Source organism: Ipomoea triloba, chromosome 14 (genome assembly GCF_003576645.1).
Source record: "Ipomoea triloba cultivar NCNSP0323 chromosome 14, ASM357664v1".
NCBI classification, from domain to species: domain Eukaryota; kingdom Viridiplantae; phylum Streptophyta; class Magnoliopsida; order Solanales; family Convolvulaceae; genus Ipomoea; species Ipomoea triloba.
The window spans coordinates 1,392,430-1,408,667 of NC_044929.1; the positions used below are offsets into that span (position 1 = coordinate 1,392,430).

A 16,238-nucleotide genomic window follows, 5' to 3' on the forward strand; every position below is an offset into this window, starting at 1 on the left:
GAATGTATATTTTTAATATACTAAAAACACATTATTTGTATACATAATTTTTATATATATTATCAAATAATGTAAATTCAGTACACAAAAAATTAATGTACTTTTAATATATTATATTTATGATCCACATAACTATGTGGACTATGGTCCACACAATAATTTGCCCTACATCCTGAGGGAGCTTAGCAAATTCAACCCAGTTAGACTTCCCAAAAAGCACAAGTTTAGCTAGCCCATCCGCCATCAACGTTTTTGTAACTTAATGCTATATATATTGTGATTTTCATTTCTCTATTATTTTAAGAATTTTAAACCAAAGACCTTGTGATCTAGTGGCACCCGGTGTCCCGGTTTACACTCTCACATGGATAATAGGGGAGTGGGTTCGAACCTCAGTGGAGGGAACTGTTGACTCTTTGTGCTTCAGTATGTTGAGAAAGTAGCTATGAACAGATACTACATTGTGACATGGATGATGGGAGTGGGTTCGAACCTTAGTGACAGTAGTAATAAAAAAAAAGCAGGTTGGTAAAACCAAGGGAAATTATGTTTTATCAAAATCAATGCTAAGACCTCGAGCGTAAAACCAAGAGAAATCTTGAGCTACTAATATAGGTTTATACCCCATGACATTTCCCCTTAATATTCTCGTTTCTCTTTCGTACAACACTAATTTATAACTTAGAAGGTTAACATCCTTTGTGTGCGCATTATAGAGCTAAATAATTTTATTTTGTTTAACGAGTTGAGCTCTATGCTTCTTTTCATTTTAAGGGCGTTTGGCAAACGGTTGATAATTATTTAGTTTTGCTAGTAGTTGATGGTTGATTGCGTTAATTGATTTATTCAGTTACAAGATAAGTCACGTAGTTCATGTTCGATCACATGCTTATGAATATATATGGAAAAGGGTTTAATGCTTGAGTAAAGATAAATTTAATGACTTGAAAAGACTAGTACACACACGCATGTACTTATTATCATAAACTTTCAAGATAAGAAAATAACCTTTTATGCAAGCATAAGATGGTTTGGTAAACATAGACATATGCTTGAGGTTGCAAGAAATGCACAAACAATAATTTCATAAATTATTTTATTCATCATACTTCCAACATGACATTATGATATGAAAAATAGAATGTTTAACGGTAAACCTCCAAATTCACATATGAGCCTAGGCTAAATGCATTAAAGCTTAAGGCATGATTAAAGGATTATAACCAACTAGCTACTATCATTAAATTGGTAAAGCTCATATCATAAGGGGATGCTACCGCTGTAGATAGCTACAAGGCTAAATCATCAAAATTAACATTCATAATCCTCAAAAGATAACATGTAGGATCATGGATATACAATGCTAGGCATCATATAGAATAGATGCACATTAAAAAATAATCGTAAGGTAACATACTGGTTTAATTATAGGTACATGATACTAAATGACATGCTCATTGAAGAGGTTGCATACATAGCACATTCGGTTACGCAAAAGGGTCACATAGTTCATATATTCACATGCTTATGAATGTATTTAGAAAACGTTTCAATGCTTGAATAAATGGAGTTTAAGTGACATAAATAACTATAATATCATGAAGAATTCTTTTGTACTTGCAAGGTAAGGAAATGGTTTACTCATATCATAATGCAGAAGTATCACACTCATCATCAAGAGTGAGAAGTGGATCATAGCAAAAAATATAAGTATACTTTCTCAATACTTGGGATCAATAATCTCATCATGAGAAAATAATTATTTCTTTATAATAATACTGGAGGAAACCTTTCATCAAATACTTTCATCATTCTCATACGTGAAGAGATGTGAGGTCACCACCATGTGTGTATGACCTCAACGAGGACCGAGTCCCGAAGATCTGCTCCCCTATAACTCATCATAACTCATAAATCACATGTGGAATTAGGACTGCTACCTTAAGTGTGCACACCCCCTAACTGGGATTCCAAGTCCAACGAGTAATAGCTCAGGCCCTAAAGTAAGCTTAAGATTTTTCAACCAAAACACTTTTCTACATAATCCAGGATTTTTCTACTGGATTTCATCTCATAATTTCATCATATTATCACATCATATCATTTCTGCCGAAATGACTACAGTCCAGTCGAGTCCTCCAAAAATATAGATTTTCTTAGATCCTTTTCTTAAAAGATTGGTAATATAATCTTTAAAGATATTACTTCATAAATGATCCAAGAATGGAGAACAAGAGACTTATATGATCTTATATGCACATGAAACCAAACTAGTATATAGATATAGATTTAAAAAAGGGTTTTAATGTGGAAATATATATACAATACACATGTATTAATTCTCATAAGTTTTCATGATAAGAACATATATAGTCTTTTATGCAAATATAAGTAGGTTGGGTAAATATGGATATAGGCATGAGAATGCAAATAGACGCACAAGCAACAATCACATAGATGATTATACTCATCATACTTCTAACATGACATTTTGATGTCAAAGAAGGAATGCATAACGTTCACTTTCATTTTTAAAATACCCATACTTCAACTCATGGTCCTATTTGCAAATAAGAGCATCATAAATCATTTCATAATCGATTCCTTCAATAAATAGGAATTTCATGCTTAAGCTCATAGCTTGTCTCATAATTTCCTATCAACTAGGAAGATCATACTTTAATCACATAATTAATTCATAATTGCATTCCAAGTAGGAATATCATGCTCATTCACATTATTCATTTCATAGATTTATTTCAAATAAGAGTATCAAGCTTAGTTACATAGCTTACATATGATATCATTTCTCATGGAAATATCATACTTGAACACATAGCTTAATCATAGAATAACATCACATGAGAATATCATGCTTAATCCCATAATATCATTCCACAAGGAAATATCGTGCTTGATCACATAATAACATACCGAATAGGAATATCATATTTAATCAATAATTTATCTCATCAAAAGCAACTAATAGATCAAACACCCGGACCTCCACGGTTCAACAGGCTCACAAGCGCGAGGTGGTCGGACCCAATAGACAAGGAGGTATGCCCCAAAGCCAATGAGCCCCTCATCCCTCGCGAGATTGGCAGTAAGGCGTCGAAGCCTACCGCCAAGACCTCGTAGGGCCGGGGTCTTGGAGTGGCATGGCTCCCAGCCCTGTCATTCGCAACCTGCACACCTCGCAAGACCACACCCGCGAGCCTCTAACGCTTGCGGGTGGCCCTGCTCTCTCACGCGGGCTATTCCCGCTGGCTCTTGTGGCCTGCGGGTTTGGCCGAGATAGACTTTTGAAATAAAATTATTGGTAAATAATTTATCCTTTAAATAAGGCTTTTGAAACCATAAATAATTATATAAATATTTTGTAATAATCAATTGGAACAAGGAGTTTAAAATATTTTATTTATAAGCTCATTAGGCAAAATAATCGTAGGAGTAAAAAATTACACATAGCTTTTATTTTAGAATTTGAATAAATAAGAATTTTGATAGAAAATTATACCCGCTATTTTTTATATAAAAAATCATATTTATATTCATGTGTACCTACGTGTACACACTATAATTACAAAAAAAAAAAAAAAAAAAAAAAAAGCAAAACCAAAAGCTTGCAGGCTTGCAAACCTGCGTGGGGCGGGTTAGGGTTGTATAAATCCTAGCCCGTGAGCCTATATAATGGCAGGGGCAATCTTGTCTTGTTCTTAAAAGAGTTAATTTCAGCAATGGTTCTCAGACTATGTTGATTTTTTAAAATTAGTCTCCGACTTTTAATTTGGACAATTTAGGTCCCTTGACTTTCAAATTCTTTCCAATGTTTGTCCTTTCGTCAAATTTTGGTTAAGTTGAGGTCAAATGAAGGGGTAAAATGGTCCGTTCACCTGTTTAGTCTATTATTACTCGTATTTCTCCTGTCTTATACGCTATATATATGAATATAATCTCAGTCGAAGTTTCAATCGAAGTCTCTTCGACTGAGATTATATTCATATATAACATATAAGACATGAGAAATACGAATAATAATAAACTATACAGGTGAACGAATAATTTTACTCCTTCATTTGACCTCAACTTAATCAAAATTTAATGAAAGGATCAACATTAAAAAGAATTTAAAAATCAAAAGACTTAAATTATCCAAATCAAAAATCAAAGACTAATTTTAGAAAATCAAAATAGTCGAGGACCATGGTTGAAATTAACTCTTTTTTAAAAGATACTCCGTAGAACCATAGAATGCACAATTCCCCCCTCCGCCCCTCTCCCACCCCCTCCCCCACTCCACTTTATATCCTTAGGAATTCGCACCCCTGGCCTCAAATTAATTATCACTGCTTTGCATTTCCCATTTCTAGAGAGAGAGAGAGAGAGCGCAATGACAATAGGCTTGGACAAAGTGGTAGATGATGTTGCATCGAAGGCAGTAAGCGAGCTTGTCCAATTTGTAGCAAAAAATTTCAACCTGGTTGTTGGTATAGAATCGGAGATAATTGATCTGACTTCCGATATCGAAACATTTAACGCGAGGCTGGTGGATGCTTCCAAGATCCCCAGGGCCAAAGAACTCCAAGTTATGAAAGTAATAGTGAAAAAGTTCCGAGCTGTGGTGGATGAAGCACAGGATGCGGTGGACAAGTACTTAGCTGAGAAGAAAAACCACGAAGAGAAGACCTTCACAAAATGTTTGGATAAAGTTCCACATTTAGGAAAGGTGAATGCCTCTGCGAGTGAGATCCAGACGATTAGGACTAAGGTCAATGCGATTTTTCAAAACCACGAGAAAGACCTTCTATTCGTCATGAAGTACCCAAACAATAGCCCATCCCATTTCGAGCAGGTACCACAAAAACCTATTCCTATTTTTGTTTTTTATTTTAATATTTTTATAACAATATGTGATATATTAAAATTCTCGAGATATATACATGTCTTTCAAATTTACACTCTGCAAAAGGTTTTGATGAAAAATCTTGATAACTTTATCTGACACTGTCCCAGGACAATGGTCTAGTAGTTGGAGTGTTGTACTTTAGACTTATAATTGAGGTGTTGCACTTTAGACTTGCTTTTGAACCGGCCTGGAAAAAAGCGGGCATGGGTTTCACCGGGTCTGGCCCGGGCTTAGTCCAAACCTGAACTGACTTATAGAGGGCCGGTTCAAGTCCTATAATAATATAAAAAAAGCTCAAAATTGACCTAGACCCGGGCACAGCCCAGGTCCCTAACCGGCTCTGGCACGGCCCAAGCTTGGGTTTAGGCCAGGCCAAAATCTAGCATGGACTTTATAAATTATAATACACTTTATAATATTTATAAGTTATCAAATAATATTATAAGTTTTATAAAAAAATTTAATAGTACAAGTTCAAATGTTATTAAAGTCTTATAAATTTTTAATTTTGTAGAAAATCATATTAATTTTTTATTTTGAGATTAATGGTTAAAATATTAACTTTGAAAAAGTGTCCGTGAGTTGTTCTTCTTAAGTTGCGTAGTTTTCTTTCTTACGGTGCGTGATTTGTGTGTTTAAGGTGCGTCAGTGGTGAAACTTAAAGTGGTGAACCTAAAGCTTAAGGTGCGTGTTTTTCTTCTTAAGGTGCGTCAGTGGTGAAACTTAAGGTGGGTGAACCTAAAGCTTAAGGTGCATGTTTTTCTTCTTACGGTGCGTGAGTTGTTTGAAACTTAAAGTGCACCATTTTAAAACCTTAGGTGCGTGGTTTGTGTAGTTAAGGTGCGTCATTGTAATGCTTAAGGCCCTTCCCCGCACCTGAACCCTTCCCTCTATATATATATATATATATTAATATATCAAAAGGTTGAAGTAGTTTAAGGGGTAAGAATTTTCGTTGTTAATCATGAGGTCAATAGTTTAAATTTCATTTCAAACAAAAAAAACAATTTATAAATATTTTATATAAAAATAAATAAAAACATTTTGGGCCTAGCCTGTAACCGGCCAACAAGAGGCCTGGGCCCGGGCCCGGGACCAGTCCGGCGTAGGCCCTGCACAGGACCGATCCAAATTATCCTGGGCTGGTCCTGATCAGTGCTAACCTAGGCCCAGGCCCAGGCCCGGCACAAGACCAGCCCAGGTCCTTGGGCTTAGATTATTTGAATCTTGGAGAGTAAGAATTATAATAATGATTTGCAGTGAATTAGATTATAGTTTTTCATGATTTGAAATCACCTTCTCAGAGGTAATTATATATTATCATGATTTCTTTTTCTTGAATTGTTCAGACTCGGCCAGTGGTGGAGAAAGATAAGGTACTTGGCTTTGATGATGATTTGATCACCATAAAGGATCGCATTAATATTGAAGCGTCCAATGATTTTATTGTTATCCCAATTGTGGGGAGGGCTGGGAGCGGAAAAACTACATTTGCCACAAAGGTTTTTGAAGGTCAAGATGTTCTAAACAATTCATTCCATCGCATTTGGGTCCATGTTTCACAACGCTTTGATAGCAAACAAAAATTAATTGATATCATACATCAAATTAAGAACCATACGAATGACTATAGCTCCACATTGATAGATCGGTTGAAAGATGAAATAAGGAGACTTTTAACTGATCTAAAGTACTTTATTGTATTGGATGATGTTTGGGAAAGAAATGTTTGGGAATCTTTAAAAGAAGCACTTCCCAAAAATATGAATGGAAGTAGAGTCCTAGTGACCACTCGATATGACCATGTGGTTGATTCTGAATGGAAACCTCATTATTTAACAGAGTTAAGCGAACATGACAGTTGGTTGCTGCTGAAAAAGAATGTTTTTGGTGAAGAGGAGTGCGATACTAAGCTATTTGAAGAACATGGGAAAACGATAGCAAAAAGGTGCAATGGACTACCACTAGCTATAAGAGTGATAGCTGGCATCTTATGTAAACATAGAACAATTGCTGATTGGGAACGAGTTGCTAAAAATCCTTTTCTAGAAATGAATCGGGAAGGCCAAAGCTACCATCAGGTAGTAATGTTGAGTTATGAAGATTTGCCTCATGAGAGGTTAAAAAATTGCTTCCTATATTTTGCAACATTTCCTATGGGGTATGAGATTGCTGTTTGGAAGTTGATTCGTTTGTGGATTGTTGAAGAATTCATTCCAACAATAGATGAGTGGGGATACCCTTTAGAGGTGGAAGTTGAAGCTCAGAAATATTTGAATGATCTCGTCAATATGAATCTTGTGATGGTGATGAAAAGGAGAGTGGATGGTCAAATCAAAACTTGCCGCATCCATGACTCATTGCATGAGTTCTGCAAAAGTGAGGCAGCAAAGAAAAATCTGTTCCACATAATGGATGAGGGACAAAGATTAGATGCAAATGCTGTTATTTCATATCGTCGCCTTTGTTTCTACTCCCCTATGAAGAACATATTTGATGCAGAAAGTAATCCATCTTATTCGTTCTTCGGTTGCTACGACAAAAAGAGGGGAACATGTCCATCTGGTGAGCGTGTCTGTACTTTGTTGTTATCTTCCATACAAAAGGGTGAGATTCAATTTGAACCATCCGTACAAAAGGGTGAGACCGAACACATTTCCACTTCGTTGGCGATACCAAACACCTTTCCAAATCTTAGGGTGTTAGATATTGAATCCCTCAAGTTGAAGTCGGTGCCTGATGAGCTCTATGACCTGAAGCTTCTGAGGTATCTAGCTATGACAGTTGACATTGATCTCTTGCCCAAGCAATTCAAAAAGCTTCGTGACTTGGAGACTCTTGTATTCAGAACCACAAAAGATAAACTAGAAATCCAGGGAGGCATATGGAACATGGAAAGGCTAAGGCATGTCCACACCAACACCTCTATTCAATTACCCTCTCCCAAAAAAAGCAAAAGCAGCTCGGAAGGCACCAACATCCGTACACTTTGTACCTTATCACCAACAAGTTGCAGGAAAGAGATCATCAGCATGACCCCCAAGCTCCAAAAATTGAATATTAGTGGGAATCTAGATGAGCTTTTTGAGGAAAAACAAGGAATTTCTTTGTTAAAAAATCTTCAAATGCTAGATTGCCTCGAAAACTTGAAACTCTATGGCCGGTCCAACAAAGAGTTAAAGGCCCAGCAGGCCAAGTTTCCACTCAAGCTAAGAAAATTGACCTTATCTAATACATTGTTTGGTTGGAAAGATATGAGTGTATTGGGATCACTGGACATGCTTGAGGTGCTCAAGTTGGAAGAAAATTCTTTCAAGGGGGAAGAGTGGGATCTAAACAATGATGTTATTTTCAAACAACTTCGGTATTTGCGCATTGAGAGGGCCAACTTGGTAACCTGGAAAGCTGCAAAGAATAGCTTTCCCACTTTAGAACGTCTGGTCCTCAGGAATTGCACCGCACTAGAAACAATCCCAGATGCTTTTGCTGATGTCTACAGCCTTGAGGTGATGGAACTGTTTCGTGTGGGTAATAGGGCAGTTGATTCTGCAAGGAAGGTTCATGAACAAGGCAAGAACAATGTCAGAACCAAGGGATTTGAGCTCTTCATCACCTCTCTTCCATCAGAAACAGCAGTGAGTGTCGTCTATCTTCCCCTATCATAATTCAGCTATTTAGAAATTTAAGACAAGATTTTACAAATCTACAATGCTACTAATACTTGCTGCTATATTTCTATATACTTAATTTAATTAACAAATTTTAATTTAATTTGCAGACATTAATATAGTTTATATTTATAGCATTTTATAGAGTTGAATTAATAATATTATGTTTGCAAACATTATTTAATTACTTCATATAAACTATATGAGCTACTAAATTATATAAAGTTTATTTTATAAGGTATATATAATTTATTTACAAATTAAAGTGATATACTATATACTTAGTTTATAAACTTTATAACATTTATGTTGTCACATTTAAAATTTTAATTTACTAATAAAATTAGTAGAGCTAAAATTACTGAATAATATGTACTGTATATATATTTAGAAGATTTATTGGCCAAAAAAATCCAAACCTTTAAACTTTGAGGCGAATATATTCGAACTTTTTAAATTTGATTAAAAAAAAAAATACTAAGGTTTGTATTTTGTGATAATTGTATCCCATTAAAAGTATACTTTCCTTAAAAAGCATTACGTGATTACTGAAAAGTATTATATATTAGCCGAAAGAACTTTTTTCGAGAAAACTATTACTTGTACATGTTTGCTAAAAATAAAAATTATATTTTACTAAAAGTATTACATTTCCTTTGAAAAAGTATTTCTTTTTCCTTGAAATGTATTACAATTTCACTAAAATGTATTACATTTTCATTGAAAAATATTACATGTTTATTGAAAAATAATTTTTTTTTCCTAAAAATATATATTGTTTCCTAAAAAAGGTATTACATGTTCACTAAAAAGTATTGATTTTTTAAAAAATATTACCTGGCTTGCTGAAAAGTGGTAGTTTTTTAGTAAAGAGTATTACACTTCTGTTGAAAAATATTACATTTTTAATAAAAAATAAGTATTACATTTTCTTGAAAAAAAGATTACATGTTAACAATAAATATTACAAGTTTACTTAAAAATGTTACTTTTTCTTGAAATTATTAATTTTTTCTTTGTAAAGTATTACATGTCCGCTACAGAGTATTATATTTTTCATTAAAAATCACTCCGATTTTCTTGAAAAATATTATATTTTTCTTTAAAAATATTAAATGTTTATTGAAAAATATTAGTTTTTTTCTAAAATGCATTACATGTTTACTAAAAGTATTACATTTTTTAAAAAAGTAATACATGTTTGACGAAAAGTATTACCTTTCTCCAGAAATTTATTACATATATGCTTACAAGGATTACATATTTGCAGAAAATATTACGCGATCACTGAAAAGTAGTATTACTTTATCATTTATAAATTATAAGTATTACCAATTTTTTTTCTTAAAAAGTATTATATGTTTACTACAAAAATATTACATATCCAATGAAAATTAATACTCTTTCATTGAAAAGAATTACATTTTTTAAAAGTATTAGCTTTTAATTAAAAAGTATTAGTCTTCAATTAAAAAAAATTGTATTTTCACTGATTTTTTTTCTTGAAAAGTGTTAAATATTCATTGGGAAGTGTTATGTTATCATTGAAAAATAGTACATTTTCAATGTAAAGTATTACATTATTTTTTAAAAAAAATTATTAGTCTTTAATCGAAAAGTATCGCATTTTCACTAAAAATATTATTTTTTCTATTGAAAATTATTACATTTTCATTAGAACATATTATATAATTATATTTTTATTGAAAAGCACGGAGTATTAATTTTTTCTTGAAAAGTATTAAATTTTTAGCTAACATTAGATTACAGTAGTATTTTTTTATATAAAAGAGATGTGTATTACACTAAAAAAGATTAGTTCTTGATAGAAAAGTGATAGGCATTATTTTATTTTTGTACCAAAAACTTCTCAAACTAATTTATTGTAGATGTTTTCATACAATATTAAATATAAATATATAACCTGTAACTTTTTTTGAGTACAACATGTAACTTAATAATCACTTGAAGCTGTTGTCTTCCATGTGACCTGTGGTTGAGCCCCTTGTAGTTTTTTTGTTTTGTTTTGTTTTTTTTGTTTTGCTTTTTGTTTTTTTTTTTTTTTTATCAAACTAGTTTTTTCTTTGCCATTTTTAACTATTGAACGCATATAAATTGAATACTTTTCTTGACTTGTCTTATAAGTGTTGATCCATGAGGCAATCTCATACTAGATCTACTAAATAATAATAATAATAATAAACTTTACATTTAGAAGTGGACTTTTATAATTATCATTGTTTCATGGTCTTATATATTATTGTTGCAATTGTTTAAAGGCTGCAAAGGTGGAAAAATCCAACATAGTGGGCTTTAGTGATGAGGTGAAAACTATAAAGTATCGTCTCAGTGGTGGGTCTAAGGATTTAGAAATCATCTCAATTGTGGGGTTGTTTGGACTTGGCAAAACCACTTTAGCCAATATGTTGTTAAGTGATAGTGGGATTCAATATGAGTTCACCACTCGCCTTTGGATTCCTATTCCAGAAACTTCTGTTACCAAGGATGTTTTCCTTGACATTTTAAGGAAGGTAACTGATAAAGCCTACAAATATAAGGACATGTCAGAGGAGCAATTAGCTCACAGACTAGAAGAATTTTTAAAAGGGGAAAAATATTTGATTGTAATAGATGATGTACAAACGCTACAAGATTGGGAATCTCTGAAACCTGCTTTCCCTATGAACAGTAGAGGCAGTAGAGTCTTGATAACCACTACACACTATGGAGTGGGTTTATATGTTGATTCTACCAGTAACCCTCACCAGTTAAAATTTTTGACGAATGAAGAATCCCTGCAGTTACTAGAGAAGAAGGTTTTACCAGGAACCCCGGGAGATGGTGATGAAAGATGTTCTAGGTTGTTAAAAGTTCATGGTAGGGACATATCAACAAAATGCAAAGGAATACCACTTGTAGTGGAGTTGATAGCCAAGGTCCTTACAAGCAATGAGACATCTGATGCCAAGTGGGAACGGCTAGCTAGAGATCCTGTTGAAATTATTGATTCCTTGGATAAAAAGAACAACCCACTCGTACAATTGATTTTTGATGATATGGATTTGCAATTGAAGGATTGTTTCCTATACCTTGCAGCTTTTCCTGAAGATGAGATTACTGCCTGGAAATTGATTTGGTCGTGGATAGCTGAAGGGTTCTTTCCGAGAAAGGGTGATAGATATACTTTAGACTGTGAGCATACAGCTGAGAAATATTTAAATAATCTTGTTGACAAGAATTTTGTAGAGGTGCTGAAAAGAAGAGCGGATGGCCAAATAAAATCTTGTCGCATTCATCCCAAGTTGTATCAGCTCTGCAAAATTGAAGCTGCCAATAAGAATCACATTCATGAAATGGATGGAAGTGATGAAGGTAAGGTAAACGAAATTGATTGCCGTCACCTTTGCATCAAATCCTCTGGTTTGAACTTCCTAAAATCAGAAAAAAAACAAGCTATTAAACATGTGGACTCTTTCTTATGTTTTTGCTCCCAAGGGGTACCATATGATGAGCAGTTGGCAACCATTCCAAAATCCTTTCCTGCTCTTAGGGTGCTGGATATTGAATCGCTCAAGCTCAAATCACTACCCAAAGAAGTCTATCGCCTCTATCATCTAAGGTACCTTGCAGTATCTACTGATGACATGCAACGCCTTCCCCAGGACTTCAATAATTTTGAGAACATGCAGACACTTGTGTTCAATACCTCACAAGATAGTCTTGAAGTTGAGGCAGATATATGGAGCTTGCCTAAATTAAGGCATGTGCGCACTAACACTTGTATGCAGTTGCCTCTTCCTTCAAGCAACACAGGAATTGGAAGTACATGCATACAAACACTTTCTTTCATCTCGCCTTCAAGCTGCACTGCAGAGATTTTAAGCAAGACACCAAATCTTCAAAAGTTGGGAATTCGTGGGAATATGGTTGAGCTTATGGAGAGCAAGGAAGGAATTCCCTTGTTCCAAAATCTTCAAAAGTTAAGTAGGCTCGACAATCTAAAGCTGCTGAATAATGGTCGTCGGCCTGGTGATCTACTGAGTGTTCCTCAGCCCGACAAGTTTCCGCGAAGTCTAAGAAAGCTGACTTTGTCAAACATGCCGTTGGAGTGGAAGGACATGTGTATACTAGGGGCACTGGATGAGTTGGAGGTCCTCAAATTAAAGGAATGTGCATTCACGGGGAAGTCTTGGAAACTCAAGGATGACACTGTTTTCAAAAAGCTCCGATTCTTGAGCATTGGAAGCACTGATTTAGAGTGCTGGGATACTTCCAAGAGTTGCTTTCCAGTGTTAGAAAAGCTAGTCCTTAAGGACTGCACTCACCTCAGAGAAATCCCACTCGACTTTGCTTATGTACCCACCCTTATGCAGATGGAATTATATGGCACAAATGAAGGGGCTGCAAATTCGGCTCACAAGATACAAATGCAACAACACAAACTGGGAAACAATCAGTTTAAGCTCTTGATTGATCCTCCCAATAATTGATTTCAAACCTATCGTGTTCTCGTGCTGAGACTTCCAGAGGTCAGTCTATGTCCTCAAATCTTATTACCTATGTTTTCTTATATTTAAAAGGATAAAAAATAATACCGATCACCCCTTGCTCTAAGTATTAATTATTTTCAACTGATATCTACTCGGTTGTACGTAATTTCGTTACAGGTGTGTGATTTTCAATCGTCCAGTAGTGTTGCTTTCTGGGTCAAAGTTGATGCATGTGGTAAGGTGGTGTGTTTTTCATTGGCATTTAATTTGCTGTTGTCACTTTATTGAGTTTTTCTTGATGCAGGGATGGGATTCAAATTGAGCTATATAAAAAATCCTTATCATCACCAAGAGGTTGTTAGTCTTTTTTTTTTTCCAGGAATTTCAACTTTGGCTGTTTGCCTTCCTCTAAATTTCTTATTATGATTTGTTCAGATATATGGTTCGATTCCAACCATTGAGTGGCAGGCAATCATGCCGGGGCAGAGGGCCAAGCCTAATGTGTGGGCTATTTCATATGGTAGTGAGATTGTTTCATTTGGGATTTTGGTTCTGCACTCAAGTCTCAATTGCTGTTCTCTCTGGTTGTCTTGGCAGTGTCCATAAAAAAAAAGTAATACTCATCTTATCATAAAGGGCTAATAAATGTGTCTGCATGCATATACACCAATAGTCAAATTTGTTTAGGGAAAAAATAATAAATTTTGAGCAAGAGCCATATCTCTAATTATTTTGAAATTTTGGTTTTGAAAAATGTCCAAAACAATGTTCTTGAAACTTCTCACGAAAATTGTGTGTTGAAAACACTTCTCAAATTTGTTTAGAGAGATTTAGACTAAGTTAAATTTTCAACACTATCAAATTTGTATGTTAAATATTTAATTATATACACTGATAAGTGTTAAAAGATGCTATGTTTTGAGGCGTATTTTGGTGTCTATTAGTGTCTTGTTTGAGTATTTTGAGTTACTTTGTGAGTTTAATTGTCATATTTTGGTAAAAGACACATATGAGGACTAACTATTGGGCAATTGTGCATTTTCAAGGTTACAACTTACAAGGGCATTTGAGGCAAGAAAAGGGCGAGAATGGCAAAGGCATGGATACGGGTGCAGTACGCTGGTACTTCCAACGTACGGTGGCGTCCAAAAAGGAATATTGCCCGGAGTACAAGAGCATGATTCACGAGAGGAGTCAGCCTACAAGCCAAGTACAATCGTACTTCTGTAATACTAGCGTCAGTTTAGTAGAGTATAAATAGTTATTGGCGAGATTAAATAAAGAGTTATCTAGATTTTTACTCAGATTCAGACTTGTACTTTAGTTTTTAGAGAGAGAGTCTTCCCTAGAGTTCTTAGAGTAACTTGACACATTTATCTAAGGATTCTAGGAGTATTCCGACTACAATTGATTGAAGAATTCTTTGGAGATCGAAGATTGTTCTTGAAGTTAAGTTTGTTCATATCAATTAATTGCAATTTGTTCTTCTCTTTATTTATTTATTTATTTATTATTTATTTATAATGCTTCCATTGATTTTTCATCTTAGCTATTTAATTGTGATGGTGTGTACCTAATTCTTAGGGAATTAGGATTAGGTAGGATGCTAGAATGTTTTTATCGCAATTAGGAAGTGATTTGAAGCAATGATTTGAATTTTTCTTGGAAGTGGACTTTGTGTTAACACCACCTCATCATTCCTATTTTTCTTACGTACAACACTCATTTGTAACCAGCAAGATTAACATCCAATGGTGTACGTGTTATAAAGAGAATTTATTTTAGCTAGTTGAGTTATGTCTTAATTGCTCATTTATATGTTAAATAGTCATAGGCTCATAGCACTTATAGTGCCTAACTTTGGGTCCAGATCATAATATGAGCAATTATATAGACAATTGTGTTGTCGACAATTATAATATTTTTTTTATCAAAATATTATCCCATATTTATAAAATTAATGGCAATTTCTAAATCAACCAAATTGTTGTCATTTTTCAAAAATATTTAGAATTGGTCATTTCGCATTCCTAATATTATGTTTGTTTGTGCACCTATAAATTTACTAGCGATAGAAGAACAAACCACTGCTCCCCAGGTAATATCAGATAGTCTGAAGTAGATTTCCTGGCAATAATGTTTCATGTACGCATCCCAATGTCTATCCCTGGATTTGAGAGAGATATGCTAACAACCCCACTGCCTGAGCAATATATGGTCTCGTACATACCATGTCAAAAATATACCAAGTCAACAACCAGCGCTCTGATACCACTTTGTTTGAAAAAATCTTACTTCATATGATAATGAAAATCACAAACCTGACACGATGTACAAATACGAGACAATACAAAATAGCCCGAAATAAATATCAACACAAGTGACATACAATTTACGTGGAAAACCCCAAAACTACGAAGAAAAACCATGGGACCACCACCAATAAAGTTTCACTATAACAAATCTTGAGTACAAAGTTCCAGGCTACTCCTACACAAGCAAAACATCCAAAAATCATCAAATGCAACAACTCTAGACCAAAGACTTCTATTATGGTCCATATACCTAAAATGAATAGTAACTCGTATTTAATATATTCAACCACCACAAGTAAAGTGAACAAAATACAAATATTACAAAAATATTCAAAAGATGCCTGGAACAAACAAACTGACTTTCCAAAGATATTTAATGAAGAAAGCACCCAAGAATCGAAGAGAAGTTTTCTCACCTCTTTGGCCTAGCCGGTCGAAAAACCTCAACCATCCTAATAATATATATATATATATATATATATATATATATATATATATATATATATATATATATATACTCCCTCTGTCCCATTTTATCTGTCATACTAACTATTCATTGGTCAATCCAACTCTTTCTTCTTTGTTTATTTTCTTTATCATTTTTTACTTATTTTTAAATTTGATTTTTTGTGTTTAATAGTACTTTTAGTGTAGTTTCTAAATATATAAATTTTGTATATTAATACTAAACTTAATATTATGAAAAATTGAATTAAAAATAACTTCAGTCAAGCCTCGTTAACCGAACCAGACACATAAAATGGGACGGAGGGAGTATATATATATGTATATATATATATATATATATATATATATATATATATATATATATATATATATATATATATATATATAT

General features: G+C 33.8%; 1 protein-coding gene across 2 annotated transcripts; it reads left to right on the top strand.

The window, feature by feature from the left end:
- The first annotated feature begins 4,333 nt into the window (after positions 1–4,333).
- On the top strand, positions 4,334–14,561 carry LOC116004534. Of its 2 annotated transcripts, none has more exons than XM_031244625.1 (7): positions 4,334–4,855; positions 6,259–8,544; positions 10,857–13,106; positions 13,245–13,302; positions 13,372–13,421; positions 13,503–13,680; positions 14,114–14,561. In XM_031244625.1, exons 1-3 carry the CDS (start codon positions 4,394–4,396, stop codon positions 13,065–13,067), a joined length of 4,959 nt encoding a protein of 1,652 aa, XP_031100485.1. In that variant the 5' UTR covers positions 4,334–4,393; the 3' UTR covers positions 13,068–13,106; positions 13,245–13,302; positions 13,372–13,421; positions 13,503–13,680; positions 14,114–14,561. The 2 variants fall into 2 exon arrangements, with proteins under 2 accessions (XP_031100485.1, XP_031100484.1); XM_031244624.1 differs by having other exon boundaries at positions 13,503–13,587; positions 14,114–14,560.
- Positions 14,562–16,238: the final 1,677 nt, after the last annotated feature.

Bases quoted from the DNA above. Each gene is read 5' to 3' on its own strand.
- LOC116004534 (XM_031244625.1), top strand. From the start codon at position 4,394: ATGACAATAGGCTTGGACAAAGTGGTAGATGATGTTGCATCGAAGGCA. The intron at 4,856-6,258 runs GTACCACAAAAA...TGAATTGTTCAG, and splicing joins GCCCATCCCATTTCGAGCAG to ACTCGGCCAGTGGTGGAGAA. The intron at 8,545-10,856 runs GTGAGTGTCGTC...AATTGTTTAAAG, and splicing joins CTCTTCCATCAGAAACAGCA to GCTGCAAAGGTGGAAAAATC.